General features: G+C 56.3%; 1 protein-coding gene across 1 annotated transcript in view; it reads left to right on the top strand.

The window, feature by feature from the left end:
* Dap (death associated protein) overlaps positions 1 to 22,123 on the top strand; it is a 40,428-nt gene extending 18,305 nt beyond the window's left edge. The window contains exons 3-4 of the mRNA XM_003466706.5: positions 20,677 to 20,719; positions 21,739 to 22,123. Coding sequence (XP_003466754.1) covers positions 20,677 to 20,719; positions 21,739 to 21,852 — 157 coding nt within the window. The 3' untranslated portion in view covers positions 21,853 to 22,123. The remainder of the gene's footprint in view (positions 1 to 20,676; positions 20,720 to 21,738) is intronic.
* Positions 22,124 to 22,575: the final 452 nt, after the last annotated feature.

Raw genomic sequence — 22,575 nt, 5'->3', positions numbered from 1 at the left:
CAGAATTGCCCTAGTACTAGTCAGCTTTGTCCTGGGCCTGATTTCTCCAGAGCCAGCCTGCCTCCTCTCCAGAGCTGGGCACTGGAGGAAGGCAGGAGCCCAGCAGGTGTCAGGGGTGTGGCCGGGAGCAGACGGCAGTGTGTCGCAGGATCCTGGCTGGTCCCCTTGGACCTGGAGTTGAGCAAGGCAGTGCACAAGGCTGGGTTCTGCCCAGGGCTGAGTGCTGCTGGTTAGGCTTTGCGATGGCCTTTGTGCAACCTCTGTTTCCGGAAAGGGTAAGGAAGCCAGGGCTGATGGATGAGCTTCGGAGCAGCCTGACAGCAGAGAGCTCTTCTGACCAGATGCAGAGAGGGCACCATCCCTTCCAGATGCTGCTCTGTGCCTCTAGTCAGCCTCTCCAGACAGACGACTCTTTGTTTCTACTGCGTGGTTCAGAGGGTTCATACTACGTGAGCAAACGAGCGGGATTTAAACCCTCTCTAGCAGCCTGAGCTTATGGGATGACACACGTAACAATAACGACATAGAAACAAGAGCCCTTTATGAGCTCAGTAAAATCACTTACCTAAAACTTCCAAACCCTCTTTATTTCAACAAATCCTGTTGACTTCGACAGCCTCAGACACACAGCACTCCGAAAATCGTGGTGAAACAGCACAAACCAGCTTTGATTCTTTGAAAGGAAAACAGTTGAGTAACTCAGGACCTTGACACGGCTTGCTCCTGGCTGGGGAGGGGGTGGCAGTGGTGAAGATTCCTGCTCGGGCCGTCAGGTCAGTGCTCTCGCTCTCGGGTGGGACCTCCGTGTGGTTCTCAGTTCTCTGTTGCGTGCACCTTCAGGGCGGGGCTGCAGGCACTGGCGGAGTGGCCTGGAGTGCAGCGCGCGTGTGACACTTGGAAAATGCCCAGAGACTCATCAGATTTGGGGCTGGGCATGGCCCAAGAGGTCCCCTGATCCAGGCGTTACCATGTAGGTCCCTGGAGAGGCAGGACTGCAGATTCCGCTGCAGGTCCAGAAGGATCCAGATGCCGAACGTCTGCTGGAGAAGGGGGCCGTGGTTTCTTTGTTTCAGTTGTTGCTGTTCCCACTTCTGTGCACATATCCAGAAGAGCGGGAGCAGGTGCCACAAGGGTGTTCACACCCCTGAGGGTTCACAGAGACCCTGCTTACAGGCCCAGGGCAGAGGTCCATCGACTGACGAGCAAACCACATGTGGGATGCACACAGTCGGAACTTGTCAGAACGAGGAAAGGAATCTGTCCTGCGCCACCACAGGCACGGCCCTTGAGGACACTGTGCTAAGGGAAAGAATCCATGACCGGAGGACACTGCCACACGGCACCCTTGCCTGAGACACCTGACACCGTCATGGCATAGGCACAGGAAGGAGGATGCTGGTACTGGGTCAGGGGCTGGCCAGGATGAGGAGTTAGTGTTTAACATGTACCCAGTTTCAGATTTGCAGAAGGAAAAGTTCTGACAGTCTGTTTCATAACACTGCAAATATACTCAGCACTGCCGAGCTATACTCTGCAAATGGCCACCACGATAAATTTAATTATTGCTTTTTATCACAGTAAATACATTTTGAAGCAAAAGACAAGAAGCCCCTGCTGCTATGGAAGGCGTTTTGTGGCTCCTTCAGAAACTACTGTTACCCCATCACTCCACAAGTCTGCTCCTAAGTGTGTGCCCAAGAGAACTAAAGACGAGTGTTCTGACAAAAACTTATCCATGAGTGTTTGTCAGATCCCCCGGTAGCTAAAAGATGGAAACAAGCCGAATGTCAGTCGATGAATGGATAAACAAAGTAGGGCATATCTCCACGGTGGAATATTACTCAGCCTGAAAGAGAAGGAAGTGCCAGTTCATGTTACCCTATCAGAGGGGCCTTAAAAAGGTTATGCGGCGTGGGTGTGGTGGTACACACCTACAACCCAGGCCTTGGGTGACTGGGACAAGAGGACAGTGGGTTTGAGGCCAGCCTGAGCTGTGTAGTGGGTTCAAGGCCAGCCTCAACTGGTGAGACCCTGTTAGAAAACGAAAAGAAAAAATTAAAAGCTCATTAAGCTAAGTAAAAGAAACCAGCCACAGATAACCAGACACCATATGGTTCCCTGTACTTGAAGCACTAAAAAGAAACAAATCGCACAGACAGAAAGCAGATTGTTGACTGCCCGTGCCTGGGGTCAATGCGGAGTGACTGCTTAATAGCTCCGAGTCACTTTTTTTCTAGGACTCAATAGTGGTGACAGTTGTACACTAATAGGAGTGCATTGAAGCCACTTAATTATAAAATTTAAGGTGCCAGAAAGGTACATTTATGTCCTGCAAATGTTCCCTCCAAAAGGAAGTCCTTTTGCAGGAAAGCAGTAGTCCAGTGGCTGTAGTCCAGTCCAGTCCACAGTTCTGTAGCTGGGAAAGTAGACACTCACTGAGTGCCAGGGCCTCCTGGGGGGCTGTGGCTGGATCCGGGGACCCAGGACTGTTTTGGGCAAGTGAGGATCGAGGCATGCTCATGCGGAAAGGGTCCGTGCTCAAATGACATGGACACGATGGTCACTTGAGGCAGGGCCAGGTGGCGCTGGCTATGGGAGAGGTGAGGCCCACGGGCTGTCCCCACAGACTTCCGTTCTGTGCTGCTGGGAGCTCTGCCGTCCTCCTGGGCCACTTCCCCTGCTGCCTCTGAGGGTTGGCATGACAGGTCCAGGGTGCATCCAGGAAAGTACTTTCCAAAGGCTGAAACAGACGTCTTTTGGTCTTTTTTTAAAAGCAAGAAAAGCTTTTCTCAGTGCTCCTAGCAATGGCTAGAAGTGGGTCACCTGTATCTAAAGCTTCCCCTGTGACTTTGGGACATTGTTGAAATGTTTCCATGGTAATTAAAGCCTAACTTAGATGGTCAGAGTGAGCGGGATATCCACACAAATCAGTATTGAAAACATCAGGTCCTCTAAGGGTGTCATGCTCCTGCCTTGGAGGAACCTCCCAGCCCAGCGTGGGGAGCACTGTGCCCTAAGACTGGCGACACCGGGCTGCATATAGCTGTGCTCCCAGATCTCACAGGCCAGAAGGGCAGACTCCTCAGGGCGGCTGCAGAGCCAAGAAGTCAGAGGGGGAAAAGTACAATCAGGAGGAAGTGGGAGCCGGGAAGCCAGTGACTCACTGCAGCTTGTCTGTTCTGAGCTTCAGTGGGAAAAGTTGTCTCCAGGGGGAAGGGCGGGCCCAAATGCTGCGGGACAGGGAGAGTTTGAGTTCCTCTGCCAAGGCCCCAGAGGTGAAGAGCCCCAGGCTTCACTTTGGCAGGGGAAGAGGGGGAAGCAGGTCAGGTCTGCTCCAGGAGAAAGAGAACCATGCCCAGGCCTTGGCACTTGTCAGTGCTCACTCTGTGCCCTGTTGTCTGAGTCCCTGGGTGATGGGCAAGAAAACCCCGGGCCAAGGTGGGCACAAAGGCCCCTCCCCACCCCCGAGGTTTCATCCCTAAGAGGACAGAGCCAGAGAAGTGACATGTGTCTCCAGGGGGCCTGCGCTTGAGGCAGCCTAGTGTGTTGCTGTCTGGATAGTTTCTCTCATTGCTCCCAGGCACGTTTATGTCACCAAAAGCACAGGTGAGCCTCTTGAGCCAGGCTTCCTGCGTCCATCTGACGCAGGCAGGAAGCATTTCCGTCTTGGAAAGTTCCAAGCTAAGGGAGCGGTCCCGGGCTTCCTGAGGTCCAGGCCAGGGCTGCTGCTGGCCCAGGGAAGGCACCGAGCTTTGGCACCTCTGTCTCCATCTGCAGCACAAGTTTGTGCATGCATCTGTTTCTTTTCTGGGACTTTGATGTGCAAATGAAGTGAGAGAGACTTGAGTGGGCATCTGCCAGTTTTGTTTAGAGTAAAATATACAGCGTGCTGAGTACAGTCCCATATTTGTGGGGTTGCTGAAGCTGGAACTGTGCTAGATCACTGGCGGAGAGAAGATAATAGAAGTAAGGATGCCAGGAACACCCCAAGATTGGCTCATCCACAGCAAGGTGGTCTCCCTGCTTTGGTCGGGGGCAGGGGAGCTCCTGGGTGGACGTTTATGAGTTATCTCAGCCTTAAACAGAATTAAAGTCGCTGTGCTTTTCAGATTTCTAGTTTAAAGTTTTCAGAGTCATATTCTGGGACAGCACAGGAAAGGGAAAGGGAGCCCTGTGCTCCCTTTGAGCTTGTGCCCTGGACCGGGCTTGCAGGCTCTCCTTGGTGCTGTATGTTTTGCTTTGCACCCAAACAGTGCACCATTTGTGTTTTGGCATTTGCTTCAGTAATCTTCCAAGCTGACGCCTGGCAAACCCACATGGCTAGCCAACAGTCCCCCCAGGAGGCGAGGTGGGCAAGTGGCCTTTTCAGTGCCTTTGGGAACTCTGCCAACACCAAAGCGGTCCCAGCTCAGCATTGCAATGATGTGTATAATCCAGTGCGTAGCCAGCAGGACTAGCCGAGGCGGGACCTCGGTGTCACATGCCTGTGCTTTTCCCCGTGTTTGTGGCCTGGCACCTGGGACACACTCTCTCCTTGGAAAGTGTGATGTGTTAATTAGTGACCCTAACACCCTGCCTTTCTCTTCACTAAAGAGCTCAGCAGCTCTTCCTCTCTTGCGTGGGCCTATGCTCCCACCCCTCCGCTGCCTGCCTGCCCGTAGCATCCCACAGGTGGGAAGTTTTGCCACGATGGTACAGAGGAGTGAAGCTGCATGACCAGCATCCTGTGTGTCCCACTGTCCTTGGAAGGCATCGTGGCAAAATGCAAGGACCCCCTTAGGAGGCTGAGTTGGTGGGCTGTATCACCAGCGAGCTTGGTGACCTTGTGCACACCAAATTATTATGGGATAGAATCGGCACGAGCATGTGCATGGAGTTGGATTTTAATCATCCTTCTAGTTTTTTGATCCAGTGAGCTATCAATGCAATAACGTGCCTTTTCTACTGGCATCTGGTGTCATAAATACTCTTTCAAAGGGACAAACACTCCGCTGTTGAAATTGCTTTGCACATCTTAGGGAAACTGTGGTGGCGAGAGGGCGGAGCGGTGGTGGATTTGTACGGCAGGTCGGTCCATATTTCTTTGGCATTGACGTTTCATCAAGGAACATGGCTCTAAAAGATGGCTGTGCCTCCTAACGGCCGGGACTCTGCTGCGGCGATGGCCAGAAGCATCAGGACGTGTGAAGTAGATTTCTCGGTACATCAGGCACTGGATGTCCGGCTCTGTGCTGCTGCTGTGATTGATGCTTGGGTCTGCGGCTCCTTCTAACTGCAGTCCTCAGAGAGGGCTGCGGAATTGTAACTCCGGGGCAGACTTTGCATGAGTGGCCATCACTGGGTGGTGGGCATCCTTTCACCCAGATGGTTTTTGTTAAGATGGCATTGCTTTGGCATCGCGTCTAGGCTGGGAGATGAATAAATTTAGAATCAGTTTTTAAAAATACTGCTTTTCCTTGCTACCTGCAGATATCTAGACTTTCAAGGGTGTTTAATTTGCACTATGGATGTGTTTTTAAGCTCATTATAAATTGTAATTTTCAGAACCTATTTTGAGCTTCTTTACTTCATATTCCCTTTAATTCTTCACTGATAGCTCTCAGGTGGGTTTCTCCCCGTTATAGCCCTTGGCCTCTGAAAACATCAGCTGACCTGCCGGCAGCCTGAGATCACGAGCATCCTCACACTGGCCTCGGTTAGCTCGGGCCATGCTGGTGAGGGGTGGGCGCTGAAGAAGCTGGGGCGGAAATCAATGAAAGTGACCTTGGGCTGGAGAAATAAGGAGCGGCATTTATCTGCCACATCTAAGCGCGTGTATCGTCGAGGGGCGCCCTGTCAGGCCCAATTTGAGATCATCGAATTAATTGTTCCATGTGACAAGCTGACATGGCCAGAAGGTGATAAACAGCAGTGTTGAAATTCCACGGCGGGTCCCAGGGGCCAGAGCGGGGATGATGGACAAGGCTGTCATCCTCCAAGCCGGCAGCAGCCTGCCCTGGGCTTCCCATGGCCCCGGCGGACCGGGCCCTGGCCCTCCGGAGCTCCCTTACCCCATTCGCCCCCAGCTCTCGAGTTTACACTCCCCCTGCTTGCCAGGGCCGCTGTTCCCTGAGGAGGGACCCAGCAGCTGTTTCACAGGAACACACACCGGGTCCTCTGCCAGAGCCTGCTAAATGTACACCAGACGTTACCCATGTCCCCGAGGTTCTCTGCTCCACATTGCTGCGGGTGGAGTGGTGAGTGTGGCCAGCCCTGCAGCGGGCGCCAGAGGACAGTGACTTGGGCCACCGCTTGTCGCCACTGCACCCTGTGTGACACAGGAAGCCGCAGTGCCCTCAGCCTGCCCAGCATTTCAGGTGTGGGGCCCCCCACTTCCTGCTCCTACGCCTGGATCACAACCACTGTCCCCCTGACAGGCATCAGTGTGGGTACGGACAACTTACGTGGCATCGGACGTCCTTATGGTCTGCTGCTTCGTGTGCCGTCATCTGTCGAATCCTTTCAAGATCTCCTCTTTCCATTTCCTGGTTTTCAGCAACAACAGCAACTTGGTATAAAACCATCTGCGCTTTCTACCAATGAAAAAGTTACCAGCATCGCCAAGACCCCATTACCTGAATTCAAGTTAGAAGGTTGCTGAAGGTCAGTTAGATGGCACAGACCTAAAGCTGGGGGCGGAGGTAGCCCATTGGTCCAGCTGGTCAGTCAGCTGCCCCCCCCCCAGCCCGTGTGCCTATCTGTGTCCTGATCGATTGGTGCTTCTTACAAGGACACCAGTCGTGTGGAGTGGGGTCCACCTTGGAGACCCTGTTTTTGGGGTTTGGTGGATTAGGACAGGCGAGCCTGTCTCTAGCACATAGTCCCCACCTGCACCAGGTGCGAGTGTGTTGGTCCTCAGAGAATGTCTCCCAGTGGAGGAGTGGTGAGGACTGTCCCCTCTGTGCCTCTGCAGACCTGAAGCTCTGGCTACTCACTCGGCCATTTTTAGGTGAAAAACTGACCTGTGGCTTGAGCTCACCCGAGCTGCCTGCTGCCACCCCTCAGGCTCCCAGGACTGTGGGACCTGTGGACATTCATCAGCCTGGGGAGACTGGACACATAGTGCTGCATAGAGAAAAGGGGACACTGATGGACTGGGTGGCAGGGAGTTTGCTGTCCCCAGGGAGGCACAGAGGGCTGCTGCTGGGATGTCAGCTGCTTTGCATGAGCCCAGCCCTGCCACCGAGGCACGGGGTGTCCTAGCACGCCTGGTCAAGCCAGTGCTCAGGGACGGCTTAGCGGTGTCAGGCAGGCATCCCCCAGGGGGCCCTCCTGGAAACCCCCAGTGCAGCCCAGCTCAGAGAAATCCCCCTGGTCCTGTTTAATCCCCCTCAGCCGTGAAGTGGGGGGGGGGGGCGGGATGCTGCAGGTGTTTCTGAATGCGCCCTGGGCCGTGAGGAGGGGCTGGGCCAGGAAGCCCCTCAGCAGGGGCAGGGTGTACCTGGCATCTCAGCCCATTGCCTCGCGCCTCTCGGGGCAGTGAGGGTCTGGGTCTTTGTCCTCGTGTCATCCTGTGCAACTATATGTGGCTGGACTTGAGCTCTGTGTGTCTTCTGTGCCCAGTGACCCATCCGGATCCTCATCAGAAAGTGTGTGTGCACAGAATTCTGAGTCACAGACACCAACACAGGTGTGAAGTGTGCTTGCGTGCTGTGGGATCTCTCCAGCTGGGTTAGTGGTGGTGAACGGTAGTCCCAGCGGCCTCCTAGGAATACTGAGTCTAAAATACGCATGAAGAAGTGTGGCGCTGCTTTCAGAGCACACGGTAGCTCAGATTTGTCTATCTGATAAATTCCCCTCAGAGGAGACATGATTGCACCAAGAGAATTATATGTGATAAATATATCAATTATTTTGTGCAAAAAAATTAATGATAGTATGCTATGGGTTTCTTCACCAAAGCCTATTTTCTTAAGGGTTTTAATGTTTTTCTTCCCTCCTGTGTATGTGGCCTAAAGCCCTTCAGTTCATAAACCCAAACTTCAAATCAGTGAATCTCAACTCAATATAGCTGCAGCCTGGGAAAGATCACCCCATATTAATGAGTAGAGCCCCCGCTGATTCTTGGGGTCTGGTTCCAGGCTCCAAGGCCATCTCGTGGGGGATGCAGCCCCATCTGCAGCTGACCTGGCCTGAGGACCAGGAGCTGTGTGCTGAGCCTCCCTGCCTCTCCCATACGATTTCTAGACGTGTGCAAGTTCAGGAGCACCGCACAGCCATTTCCAGAGCGACCTGTGTGTGTTGAACTAAGCTCCGGCCCACTTGTGGGTCCCCAGGTCAGTCCAGTGGGGGAGATGAGTAGTTCTGGCCATGAAATGGGATCTAGCAGAGACAGAGTCTGTGCCACGCTGCAGGGACCAGCCTTGTTTGTTTCAGGGGTGCACGTGTGTATGTGTGTGTTTCTCCATGTGCCAAATGAATGCTGTTCCTGTGGCTAAGGGACCTGATGTCCTGCCAAACACACTCGGTCCACGCCCCAACCTGACTAACAGGCTCATCACATCTGGGGTTTCCCCCCAAGCAGATGTGTCAGTTGCTCCCCACAGGTGCCCCCCTGGGCCTTGCTTTTCAGTCTGCTGCCCTCCCAGGCAGGGTGTGTAGCAGGTCCAGCGGCCTGCAGGAGGGCAGAGTGTCCCCTTGCTGTTAAATGTGCCACTGCCTACCAGGCTTGCAGGGTGCTTGGTGGAGCTTGTGTTTCTCCATGGTCACAGCTGAAAAGCAGAGGTCGAACACCCCACCCTGCTCGCAGCCAGCCCTGCAGAGGCTCCAGCTCTCGCTGTGTAGCCCGGTGGCCCTATAGCACAGGGGCCGGCACCCGCAGAGGTGCAGAAGAACAGCAGATCTCCGCAGAGTTCTGCATTAGCTGCAGGGTGCGACCTTCCCAAGAACACACACTGCTTTCCTCTGTACATGTGACACGGGACCCAGCCGGAGCTCTGCCTCTGACCCTGGTCTCGTGGTGGTCATCAGCAGCAGGTTCTGAGAGGTCACTGCTGACAGGACTTCTGGCCCAAGGCCTCCTTCTGCAAACACAGTTACCAGTGGGTTACCTGGTTTTCATCTGATGGCCTGGCGGCCTAATTCACCCGGGGCAGCTAGCTGTGTAGGGGACAATCAAGAAGCAGTGTCCCGGAACTCAGCTGACCCCTGGTCACATTGCACAACAGAACATCTGGACCTGAAGGCTGAGGCTGTACATGTAGCAGGTTTGGGGCAAGCAGGGCTTCCCCAAGCACTTGGGGACCCGGCTGTGCCCCTGGCTGAGCCCAGTCCTGGGCTTCCTGCTCTCCCGGTGCCTCCTGGACTGTGTGGGTGGCAGTCGGTGCTGTGTGCTGCTCCTCCCGCGTGGCACAGCGAAGGTGCAGGGCCACGGGTGCCTGAGCTCTGACCGTGCAGGGCCACACAGACACAGGAGAGGCTTGCTGGAGCTTGGCTTTGTGAAGAGGCCGGGTGGGGCTGGCACTGTGAGGGCTCCCCCGTCTCCTTTGTTCTATCTGTCTGGCCAAGGGTTTGATTAAACAGACCTAGGGTTACTCTGCGGATAAATGCACGACCCGAAATGTTTCTGGTGCTCCTGACGCACGTGTTCCAACTTCCTCCCTCTTCCTCGTGGTCCTGGGGGGGGTCACATAGAGACATGGAGGATGCAGTGAGTGGCAAGTGCTGGCATTGCCAGCGAGAGCACGTGAACATCCAGGGACCTGGAAAACTGCGAAGGTTCTTTATCTTCCTGCTAAATCTCATGGTGGCAGAAACTGAACGACGCCAGGCTATTTGCAGCCCCGAGACTCTTGCACATGATATCCGCACATGCTCTTGTAGGGAAGCTGAGGACTTGAACACGGAGCCCCTGGGCCCTTCTGCGTGCTCTTCACATAATTTACGTAACTCGCTGCCTCTATAAGATCCAAAGATGTCTGCCTTGCAGAAAGCCCACAGGTGGAAGAGGCTGCAGGCGCAGAGCAGAGGGGTGAAGTGATCCCCGGCTGGCTGGGTGTGGGGGGCAGGCTGCACTGGCCCTAATGGGGGGAGAGGTTGACACCCCTGGGAGTACACCTTCCTGCATGGCAGAGGCGGCACAGGCCTCCTTCCCAGGCCCAGCCAGGCACGTGGACAGCCAAGAGCACCTCACAGCAAGGCCCTGCCCTGTGCCCCTGAGGTGCCAGGGAGGAGGCTCCCCAGCACCCCGCTCCAGGCTGCTGTGTAAAGAGGCAATTGGCACATGTCCAGGACTCCGGCTACCTCCAAAAGCCAGCGGTATTTCATGAGCCTTAAGAATTGTGTTCTACCAGCCCATTATGAATTATTGAAGTAACATCACATATTTATAGCAACTTCTTAATAGTTTAATAATTTATTCATCCCTCATGGGCCCTTCGGTCTATTTCTTTTAATTGTTGGGAAAGAGTCTTTTCAGTGCCTGCTTCACTGGGCTGCTCCCTGGCAATGCTTCCAGGATTCTAGGACAGAATCCCGCACTGCTGACCTATCCCCCATCAGAGGCACCGAGTGGTCCACAGAGCTGCCCGTGCTGTAGCAGAGGCGGCTCCTGCCTGTGCTGGCTGAAGGAGCTAACTAGGCCCTCTCAGGCCTGGGAGCTGCCGTACAAGCATTAGTATCCTGCACTTGGGTTTCCTGTGTTAGGAGAAGGTTTGGGCCCTTAGAAAGCCTCATGGACGCTCCCTGTTTGGGAGCACCCTCCTTTATAAGGCATGGCCAATCACCCCCCAGGGAGTCAGGCATTCCCCACAAACCCTGTGCCTCACTCTGATGACAAAAGGAAAGAACAGAAATAAGCTGTTTCCTACTACTGACCAGCAGGTCACTGAGCCCAGTGATTGGCATGGGACCTGAGGTAAGGAGAGGAAAGTCTCAGAAGCAAGACTCAGTGCGTCAGGGGTGAGACCTTCAGTCGGAGACTCTAGCTGAGGAGGCAGAGCAGGCTCCCCGCCACGGTGAGGAGAGAAGAATGGCTGCGTAGCTCTGTCTGCAGAAAACGCCTTGGGTGTTGTGTCAGGCACTTTCCTGTGGACCCAGCCGGGCCAGCTTAGCGGGTAACGAGAAGGGAGCCACAGCTATCTGATGGCTGCTTCTCAAGCCCTGAGACCCACCAGGCACGTGGAGTCGCGTGTGCTCCTAAGAAGGTCACGGTGAACGGCCCAGATGGATCACCTGCCTAATCGCCCTGACTGCCACTGCAGGCTCCTGCTCAACTGAGGTGCTGGCCCACCGTGCTCGTGACGGGCTCTGTGGGCACCTGTGGGCATCGGGCACGGTGCTGGGCCCTGAGTGCAGCACATCCACGTCACCCTTGCCTCTCCCATCTGGTGACATGGGAAGTCCTTGGGGCTGCACAGCTGGGAAGGCCACGGGAGATACGGTGCGGGCAGCCCCAGAGCTGGGATTTACTGGCTGCTCCGATCCGAAGGGCAGGCAGGCAGAGGGAGCATGAGCAGAGGAAAGCCCTGAGGGCCAAGATACGGTGTCCCAGCTCAGCATGGCCACACCGCGTTTCCAGGGTGCTGTGCCCTCCAGAGTGACGGAAGGCCCTGCCTGAGCCAGCCCTGTGGCTCAGTCTGGAACCTGCGCCACCCGGAGCCCGCAGGCACCTGATTCTCCCTGAGTGACGTGATTCTCCCTCTGCTGGTCAGAGCAGGGACGGCAGGGGATTATGACACCACCCCCACCCCACCTCTTTTTACTTGTTTCTGCTTTAAAAGAATGGAAGACTAAGATACAGTGCCGCCTGCCATGGGAATCATTTCTGAAAACTAAGTGCAGAAAATGTGCTTTAGTCCCAGTTTAGGTTCCTCAGCCCCGTTACTGAACTGGAACAATGCTGGAATGTTCTGTGTTTAAATGGCTGTGTACACCGGACGTGGTGGCACACGCTTGTAATCTCAGCACTTGGGAGGCTGAGGCAGGAGGATCACTGTGACTTCAAAGCCAGCCTGGGCTATATAGTGAGTTCAAGGTCAACCTGAACCATGTAGAGAAACCCTGCCTCAAAAAAGACCAAAAAAAAAAAGTGGTTGTTACTGAGGCAGATGCAGAGGGAGAGCTGCAGACTGCACTTTGAACTCACAAAGCCGGCCCATCCAGCCGGTGCTCATCTCGTGGGCTGTGGCTCGCTGCCTCCAAGACTGCTCTGTGGCAGTGGCCTGCACTTCCCGCCTGCTCGTGCCCAGGCACCATCCATGCACATGGGCTCCATCCGGGAGCTTCACCCATGGACGCTATGCTAAACACCGCTCCAGCTGAGCCCAACCTGCATGTCCTCCCGACTCCCTGGTAGTCCCACGACCCCTCCCCACGACCAATCCCCAGACTGGATTTTCTGGGCCAGTTCTGGCATGTCTACGCAGCCACTCGAGGACTTGTTGCTGGGCAGTGCGTTCTGGTGCTGAGTAACACTGTGCACAGCAGTGGGGTCACCTTGGGAGCAGCATGGGGTCCCACGGAGCATGGGCACCAGTCAGCCTGCAGAGCAGTCCCAGCCCGTCTGAGCCCACTGCACCGTGCGGGCCAGTGTCCTTATGTGGACAGAGCCAGAAGGCCAGTATGTCCATGCTGGGCATCGTTAGGTCCCACAGCACCAGCCCTGTGCCAGTCACCTGGCTTCCCTTTGGGGACCGCGTGCAGTGGGCAGGCACGGTGGGGGGTGGCAGCACAGACGCCCACACTCCGGGTGCCCCGGAGCTCCCCAGCCAGGCACAGCAGTCACAGAGCTGCTCTGTCACCTGTCACATCCCCGCCACCCCCACCGCACACAGCCCCCTCCCATCTGACCCTAACCTCAGGCTCACCTGTGTGCCTGAGCACCTGTGTGGCCGTAGCTGATGGCTGTCACCAGCGACCGTCGCAGCCTTCTTAAACCGCTGTAAGAGTCAGGTGGTGTGAGCAAGACATTTCGTTTAGATTAAAAGCTGGTAATGGATTACACTAACGGCACGTGGCCACGCATCCCCTCACAATAGTCCGTCACTGGAACCCGCGGGTCCCGTCTTCCTCGCCGCTTTCTGAAGCAGCTCTGGGCGCAAGTCCTGGTTCATGGGTGTCTCTGAGCGGGCCTTGCTGGCCTGAACTGATTGGAAGTGTTGATGGCTGTTTCTGCCAGGGAAACAGATGGTGGGTGGCGGCCTCTGCAAGTGATTCCCCGGATAGGCTCTGGTGACTTCCGGGTCTTCCCCAAAGTCAAAGTGACCCTGAAGGGGACCATTCTGGACAGTGAGGCAGCCATGACAGCACAGCTAAAGACACTAGGAAAGGGACTTCAGGACTGCTCGGGAAAGGCCAGAACGTGGGATGGGCGCGATAAAGCCAAGGCGGCCTTGTGAGGTGCGCAACTTCACCACATGGCTCAAGAGCACACCTGGAATTAGCCAGCCATGATGGAAGAAGAAAGGTTCTAGCAGGGTCAGCTCACACTCACCTCAAGGTGAGGAGGGAGGAAAGCAGTATGTTCACACTTAGCCCTAGGGCCAGTCCTCTTCCCGGCTGCCCGCTTTGTACTGTGGCCACGGCCTCTCCCGGGGCAGAGGGGCCAGCCCTAGGGCCCTGCTTGGTTTGTTCTCTGCAGGATGCCTGCTATGGCCACACCACGGTCCAGGAGCCGCCGTCCTCTGCGCCCAAGCCCGGTGTTTCTCTGCCCTCCTTTATACCCAGAGCCCCATCTTCCCGTCCCCACACTGCCTTCTGGCCCTGCACCTGCCTGGCTCACAGTCACCTCTGACCAGGTCTCCCCTGGGTCGCACCTGCCATGCCATGGAGCTCTCAGGAGGGGATGCTCGGCTCTTGAGCTCAGATGAGAAATGCAGGCTTAGCGAGCTTAGGTCCAGCACTGTCCCTCCTGGTGGGTCTGTCTGCTCTCTCTGGTGTCACCCAGCTTTGTACCCCATCCCTTATCTGCCTCCCCACTTTGTAAGTAACAAGGCTGGCCTAGCTGCATCGGTGGGGCTGGCAGCTGTGAGAGCCGTCCCCAGCCCCTCCTCTCCAGCATGACCCTTGACCTGGAAGGTCTTATTCCAAAACCCAACAACAGTCCCTGTGCAGGTTGTCATCGCTGATGATTTACTTGGCACTTCCACATGACTGAAATTCAAAAGCATGAGCCTGAAACACAGATGTGTTCAGAATCAAAGAGAGTGGCGTTATTGGAGTTAACGCCCTAAATAAACTCGAGAGAAATTGCTGTCCTGTGTTCGGACCGCAGTTTGAGAACACTTCAGAATAGCTTCGAGTGCATTATTGAAATCAGGTGACTTGTAAATCTCTACTGCATGCCTTGCAGTCTCAGAGGGTCCCAGGACTGCGCAGGCTGCCCCCACATGGAAGGTGGCCGCCTTTGCCCCTCCTAGAAGTTATGAGACACCAGCAGGGAATTGGCGGTTGCCTACACCGTGGCAGGAACCGTAGGTACTGCGCTGGGTGAGGACTCTGATTCCCTGGCCCTGGGAAACCTTTCTCATCATGGTGCCCCCAGTCCCACCTCAGGGAACCTAGGTGCTCACAGCAAACTCAGTTAAAATAAAACCCTGATGGGTGACCTGGTGCCCTCGGGGACACACTCAGAAACCTGGAATTCTCTGATGTGACAGGAAGGTGGGAGGCAGGCATTCTCACCTACAATCTGAACACACAACAGCGTTATTTAAGGATTAGTTCCATCAATGTCACTAAGTGTACACTGTCGGGCAGTCCTATCCTGAGCTCAGTGAAGTACCTCTTAAACCTCGGCTGCTCTGCCAAGTGGGTGCCGCTCCATCCTACAGACCAGCACTGAGGGCAGGGCTTCCCCCAGCCCCGTGGCTGGCCCCTATGTGGACTGTAAGCTCTGGGTGTGTCTGAGTCAGATAAGAGCAGAGGGAGTGGGTGTGGTTCTGACTTGTCGGGGGCACAGCCCAGCATCTGATCCGCTGATCCAGACCCGCTCTGGGTGGACTCAGGAGATGGGCGGGGGGGGGGGGGCGGGGGGGAGCGGGGCTCTTCCTCTTGTCCCAGGGCTGCAGGAGGGAAGGGAGGACTGAGGCAGGCCAGGCTGAAGCCTCTACCTGCAGGACTTGCAGGCTGTGATTCCGGTGCTAGGAAACCCCAAGTCCCAGAGAAGAGTCTCAGATCCGTGCAGCAAAGCCCGCAGGGGTCCGGGCCCCGGCTGTCCCCTCTTGGGTTTGGAGCTGCAGTTAAAGTACTCGCCTGGTTTCCTTTACCTTCAGTCAGGCGCCCTTGACAGCCAGTGGCTGGGGCACTGTCCCCAGGAGACACTGCCGCCCTGAGAGGACCAGCACTGCCATCTGGTGGGCTGGTCCGCAGCTCCGAGCCAGCCACCTCCACTGTCACACTGACGTGTGGCCTTCCCTCTGCTACCAGCCCTGCAATTACTGTTTTGGTGTCCAGAAAAATCAATAACCCCAATCAATTAAGACCAGGCCTGGGAAATTTTTCAAGAACTAGAAACGGCAACCAGGGGTTTGTTTTCTGCCTGCTCGTGTTTACAGAGAAATATTTTAAAAGCTCCCAGGTGGGAATGTACTTTTCCGTAGACTTCACAAAGGCACCAAGCCAGGGGTTCAGAGCAAAGTAAAACAGAGGTTCAGGTTTTGCTTTGAAACTGTTTCCAGAGCTCTGTAGTTTGTGAGGAGGGCATTGAGAAGGGCGTGCTCACTGGGCATGGCAGGGCACGCCTGTAACCTCCGCACTCTGGGAAGCTGAGGCAGGAGGATCGTGACCAGCTTGAGGCCACCCTGAACTACATACTGAGTTATAGTCCAGTCCAAACTGTGTAATGAGAAAAAAATGGAGGGAAGGAGGAGGGAGAAAAAGAGAGGGAGGAGGGCAGCGTTCTCCCGGGCACGGGCAGGTGTGCCAGCCACACCCCGCTCACCGGCCCCTCTCAGGTGCCAGCAGAATGCCACGGGTCTCTGTGTCTGCTCTGTGCTGGTGAAAGCTCACCGCAGCCGCCCTCTGCATTCGGTGCCAGCCCTGTCCCCAGGCACCCATCTCGGAGCAGCCTCCCGTGTCACAGCCCAGCACCACAGCCGTCCACGTCCCCGTGGGACTGAGCCCCCCAGGTGGCCGCAAGAGGCATGGTCAGTGCCCAGGCCATGTGGGGTGAGCTCTGAGCCCCCAAGGGGACAGCAGTGTCCTCCTGTCCCCAGCTCAGCCTACTGCTCCACCTGGCAGGGACTGCCCTGAGGTTTCCCAGCACTGTGTGGGCCTCCAAGCAGCAGACAATGTCGGGGACAGTCCCTCTCACTCCGAGGTGCTTCTGCACTGTGCAGAGAGGAAGTGGCACTTGACAGCCTGGCTGGCTACTGAGGCGGCGTCAGGTGACACCACGCATCTGTGGCCACCATCAGTGTCACAGCTGCTGCTTCCTGGCTGTCGTCAGAGGCAGTGCAGGAGCTGGTGGCTCGGTGACCCTGTCCTCTGGGCGCTTTCCCTACACAGCGGCTGTCTGCCGTCACAGGACGCCAGCCCCAGCCCCACACGACACAGCGTGCCCAGCCACCATGTTGCTTTCACTGGCTCCCTCTGCCTGCAGCGGCTGGGAAGCTAAGCAGTCCTCGGGCTGTTCCCAGTCAGGAGAACACAGACCCACAGACTGCGGGCTTGGCGAGCTGCTGCACACCAGCCGCGTCCCTCTGTCCTCCCAGAGTCCTATGCACTGCACCTTCGCTGCACAGAGTAGCTGCAGCCTCCCCGCACAGTGGTCCCAGAGCCCAGAAACCAAGGACTGAGGTGGCGGGTGGGTACCAAGTGAGGATGTGAGTCGGAGGTCCCAGATACGTGGGCAGCCTCTTTGGCCACTGTCACCCATCCCACAGTGGCCGCACTGCTAGAGGATCAGGCGCGGTTGTAACTGGATGTACTGTATGGTAGGTGAGTGCTGCAGGTAGAGATAATAATATTTAGGAAAAAACCACTTTGGAGTCAGAAGGTAAATGTTTGGAGAGAGGCAGATGTGAGGATAATTACTGTCTGGTTGAATCAAGGCTCTCAGAGTGTGTTCAGACTGCAAAAATCTGCAACCCTTCATCACACACAGAGGACAGAACCAAAAACTCGAGGCCCCTAAAAGGAGGGTGTGGCTTAGGGCTGATCGCCAGCTCCAAACCACTTTGTTCCACATCCCCGGCACTCAGTGCTGTAACCTTTGGGAAGTCGCCCGCCTTCTCTGATTCATCCTTCTGGCCCCATTGGAGATGACAATTCCCTCCTGGCTGGGTCAAGAGGGAGCCACACCGTCCTCTAAGGAGAGCTCTTAACTCGGTGCCGGCCTCTCGTAAGTGATTGATAGTCACTTTTATCACCGAACACTGTCCCTGTCCTTGAGAGGAAAAAGCAGGACAAACAGTGCTATAACTCGCATGTCCTTCTCCATGAACACCATGCACTGGAGCCTCTCTGTGTGTTTCCCTGATCGGGAGAGAGCACTGCAGGAAATGCCCTAGCTCCGAACCCTGCTGCCTGACGAGGTTCTGTGAAATGGGACCCCCGAACATGCTGCGCAGCCACCCTGACTCCCAGGGAGCAGCAACTCACCCAGCTGCTGGCCTGGCCCTACACACACACACACACACACACACACACACACACACACACACACACGCCAAGTGCTCCCTGCGGAAATTCCACCACCCTCAACCCTGCCGGGTGCTGGGGAGCAACAGGCTGAGCAGTCCAGAGGGCTTTGAGGCCCCTGCTCCCTAGCATGGAATCCCTTCTGGTAACGGGGGCTCTGCATTTTCTCAGGGTGGTGCAGAAGCCCCCGGGGTAGAGGGGAGAAGGCAAAAGACCCTGCACTGTAGCCGGGAGCAGGACTGGGGTGCAGGGACTGCCTGGCCTCGGGAGGCATGTGAGGAGGAGCCCTTCACATGGCCGAGCTAACCTCGGCATCCCTGCAGAGCACTGGCTGAAGGGGTGGGGGAGGGGAGCCTGCAGGGCAGCTGGCAAAGTGCTGGGCAAAGTGAAGAATGTCACTGGAAGCTGGCACAGGGCCTAAGGGGTGGGAATTGGAGCCTGGGAGTGGGAGTGCCAGGGCCCACGCAGCCTCCCCAGGCATGGAGAGGCTGTATCCGGAACAGCGTTAGGCTCTGGAGACCCAGGCCTGGGAGACACCTGGCTGCCCGAGGATGCTTCAGCTGTGTCGTGCATGAGAGGGACACAGGAAGCAGTCACCGCTGGGCTCCTGTCTGGCTCCCTCAAGAGTAGCCTCTCAGAGGGGGGCAGAAGTCAGATCAGAAGCATCTCTGTGCAACACACAAGGTTGCAGTCCTAGAAATCACAGAAAAGGTGTCAGGTGATTTAGGTCATCTTTGTGTTGGAGACAGGTTGGAACATTAACTCAGATCCATTGACCACACTGCAGTACCTGGGGGCTCAGAGTTCCGGCTCTAAGGAGTATTAATTCCGGCCTCTTGGGACTTTGAGTGCAAGAGACCTCAGGCTTGGTCTTGTGACATGTGAACTCCTGAGGGTCACTTGTGCCCTCAGCATCTCCAGGACTTCATTCTGTGGACCTCGGCTTCCACAGAATGCCAGCAAGGTGGAAGGCAGACTCTACAGGGCGCTGCAGAGCGAGGTGAGGGGACTTGTGTAAGGACGGTGAGCCCGGCGAGGTGACAGGACACACGCTCGGCAGCCACGTGGTCCTGCTGGCAGGAGGCTCCTTCCCTGGACTAACCCAGATGCGTCCCACCTGCCCTGCAGTTCCTTGTGATTTCAGTAGGTGTCTTTATAAAGATTGGGGAGCCTTGAGAATCTGGGGGGCAGAGAGGTGACAGTCTTCACCGTCTCTGCCTCCTGAGAGAAAACTGGTGCATCTTCAAAACAGCATCTGTCGGGTGATTTTCATCAGATTACAGAAATCCTCAAAGCTGCCCCCCATCTGCAGAACCTGGGAAATGTAGGTTACGCCGCGCATGTGGGCCCTGGCAGGACTGCACACACTGCCCCCCGACTGCCTCCCAGGCTCCTGGTTTGTCACTTCGCTAGAGTCGCTGTCTCGCGATGGGCTCCAGACTTCTCTGCTGCTGCAGAAGTGCAGCAAACAGCAGTCACAGATGTCAGATGCCATTAAAGGCAGGAGGCTGAACCCAGTGGAAACTGCGGTGCCAGAGCTCTGCCAGCACCGGGGCCCCAGGCAGACCTCGCCATGGCTGTCACAGGCAGAGCCAGGGTCCTCACGGCCCAGGAGGCTTTTAGGTTTGAGGAGACGAGAAGAACTGGGGCAGACGGATGCCCTCATCCCAGAAGACCTTGAGCAATCAAAACACACGGATGTGTTTCCTTCCTTTTACAAGGAAGCCAACTCTTAACATGAGCTGCTAAATCTGAACTGTGATGAGACACCACTTCTCACCCATTAGGATGGTTTTCAACCAAAACAGAAAATAACACGGGCTTTCAGAGTGGAGAGACCAGCACGATTGTGCATTTCTGGTCAGAGCATAAAATGGTGGAGCCACCATGTAAAACAGCTCGGCGGCTCCTCCGGAAGCTAATCATAAGCCAGGTGTGGTGATGCAGGCCTATAATCCTGTCGCTCTAGGAGGCTGAGGCAGGAGGATCTTGAGCTCAAGCCTAGCCTGAGTGGCTCAGCAACTTAGCAGACCTCTGTCTCAAAAAGAAAAGGGGGCAGGGCCTGGGGAGGTAGCACAATACAAAGGCTGGGGTTCAACCCCTAGTACTGCAAAGGGGGAGGGACTGGGAGCGCAGCTCAGTGGGGGATCCTTGAGGCCTGGGTTCAATTCCCAGCACCATTAAAATAAGAAAAGCCTAAGCAGGGCATCACCGTAGGACCCAGCAGTCCCTCTGAGCGCACACGCAGAGGATTGGAGGGAGGAACCTGAACCAGATCCGTGTACCCTACTCACTGCTGCCTCGTTCACGGCGCCCAGCAAGTGGGACGGCCGTGTGTCTGGGAATAAGCAAAATGTGTTTGGCACATGCGTGTGTGTGTGTGTGTGTGTGTGTGTGTGTGTGTGTGCATGAAATATCTTGTAGACTCTGAAAGGGGGGAGATGACGTGTGCTCCGACAGGGAGGGACCTTGAAGACACTGTCCCAGACCTCGGACACCAAGCGCAGGTGCTCCTGCAGGTCCAGCATCTGTGGAAAGGGTGGGAGAGCAGCGAGCTGTGGGGGTTCGCACTGGCTCTGGGGTCTCCCGGGTAGAAGCTGCTGGAAGCCACAGGCTCTGGGGCCATGGTGGGGTGGGGCAGGAAGTGCATCCCAGCACTCCATGGCTCCGGCCTGGCTTCAGGCCAGCGCCTGTTCCATTTGTTTCTGTAACTGAACCTGCACCGCTGAGTTTGGCCATCGTGGAAATTTGAGTTAACCCAAAAGCAAACGGAAAGCACCCCTCGTAGGAGTTTGCCCGCTGCTGCTGCCACCCTTTATCTCACCCTGCCCAGACAAACCTCAGGAGAGAGGGCAATCGGGCCCCACATGAAAAGCAACACAGAGGACGAGGTCTGCACCCTGATTGCTCCATCCTCTCCTCCACGGAGCTACTGAGACCACCTTTGAGGTCACGCACCCCAAACCCAGCCTCGCCCACCTCCACGCAGTCACTGCCTCCCGTCCCCTGCCCCCTTCCGGGACAGCTCTGCTAAACCCGGCTCCCCTTCTTTTCCAGCCCGCCCAAGCCCACCGTGTTCATCTCCGGCGTCATCGCCCGGGTAAGTAAGAGCCGTCACCTCTTCCCATCCGCGGTGCTCACAACCCCATCCTGGCCTCTGTCGTTAGGAAGTGCAGACCGCACCCAGCCTGAGGTGCTGTCCCCATGGCGGGGCCCAGGGGTCAGAGTGACCTGAACAGAGAGGTTTCCCATGTGTAAATGAGAGAGAACCGGCACAGCAGCCATCTTCCCAACACACGGGCAGGAAATGTGAATTCTGGGCCCGTGAACCCGGCTGGGCCCGTGCACAGCCCTCACCGAGGTGCCGTCTCCCCTGGCTAAGCTGGTGCTCTGTCCTCACTCTTGTCTTCTGGGGATTCTGGTGGGGAAGACAGGCCCCTCCCACTGGGACAGTGTCCAGGCTCTGTGTCCCTTACACAGGGGCTGAAGAAAATGCCACTGCTAGGGACAACTCCGCTGAAAGAGCCAGGGCCACCACCAGCTAAGAGCCCGGGGCAGACGTGGCTGCAGCCGCGTGTGAGATCCTCAGCTGCAGCACAGCAGGCTCCAGCCTGGCCTGGCCCTGCTCACTTCCTGCACAGAAAGCCCGCTGGCCCCTCGATGAGCACAGCAGGCACCTCCCCGAGGCCAGGCGGGTCACAGTGCTCCTCCCCGACTTCCAGCCCGCCCTGTGCCTCTCTGCCCACCAGCTCCCCAGTCTGGCTGACACATCCGTACATGAGCCTCAGCATTAGGTCCCCACGTGCTCCAGTTCGGACCATCAGAAAAGCAGCTCTGGCATGGCAGAGCCTGCCACACCCAGTGGCACCCGAGCCTCCTCACAGGGCAGAGCCCTGAGCGTCACCCGTCCTGTGATGCGTGGCTCCTGCTGCCTGTACCTCCTGCTCTGACAGCTTTGGGAGCCCCTGCCACAGGGGCAGCTTCTCGCTGTCCACAGGCCTGCGCCTGTCACTCGTTTGCAGCCGCTGTCCCCATGTACAAAGCTGGGCCCCTAGGGCTTCTGTGCATGAATGCATTTGCTCTTGAGTAACCAGCCTGTGTGTTCCTGTCTCCTTGCAGGGTGACAAAGACTTCCCCCCAGCAGCAGCGCAGGTGGCTCACCAGAAGCCCCACGCCTCCATAGACAAGCACCCGTCCCCGCGGCCCCAGAACATCCAGCAGCCTCGAAAGTGACCTGGTGTCACGCACCCAGGCTCCGCGGCAGCAGTGCCTGGCTGGCCCGGTTCCACCGCACAATGTGGCTGGCGCTGTCTTTGGAAAACAGCTCACTGGGCGATCTGAGGCCAAGCAGAGCCTCCCGCCTCTGTCTTGTATTCGCAACCTCAAACTAGAAATGGCTCCAACCCCCATGTTTGTGGGAGGGCCACTGAAGGGTCAGTGTGCCTCCCGAAGTGCCACCAGCAAGTTGCCAAGATCTAATTAAAAAGCAGCCTTTCACACAGTAGTGTGAATTGTCTCAGCCATGCCTATAGTCTCCAGGCCCCAGGGCACACATTGAGATGGGCCCAGAGGGAAGCACAGTCCCTGCTTCCAACAGAGTAAGAAATAAGGGGTGGTGGCCACCAGGGGCGGCCTCCAGACAGGCTCAGGAGACTGCGGGTCCACCCAGAGTAGCAAGGGATGGCGGGAAGGAGACCAAGTACACAGAAGAGTTGGAGGAAAGGGTTCGCCTTTCTGGATACAGAGTGTGGAGACCCTCCTACCTGTGATGGGCACAGCCCTGCAGGCCAGCCAGGCCAGCCTGTGTCCCTCATCACCTCTCTAGAGCTCTTCTGGGCCCTGGAAATGACTGTCTTTCTCCAGGTGGAAAGGAGACACTAATTCTGGACCCCTTGGGTGAGAGGGTGAATCATGAAAAGACAGCAGTCCATTTGTACTCAAGGGTCCTTTGCGAGG

This window comes from Cavia porcellus, unplaced genomic scaffold (genome assembly GCF_034190915.1).
Source record: "Cavia porcellus strain 051 isolate PalLab524CR breed Dunkin Hartley unplaced genomic scaffold, mCavPor4.1 scaffold_11, whole genome shotgun sequence".
Lineage (NCBI taxonomy): Eukaryota > Metazoa > Chordata > Mammalia > Rodentia > Caviidae > Cavia > Cavia porcellus.
Note: the sequence above shows the minus strand (reverse complement) of the source record. Positions and strands in the feature narration are given on the sequence as shown.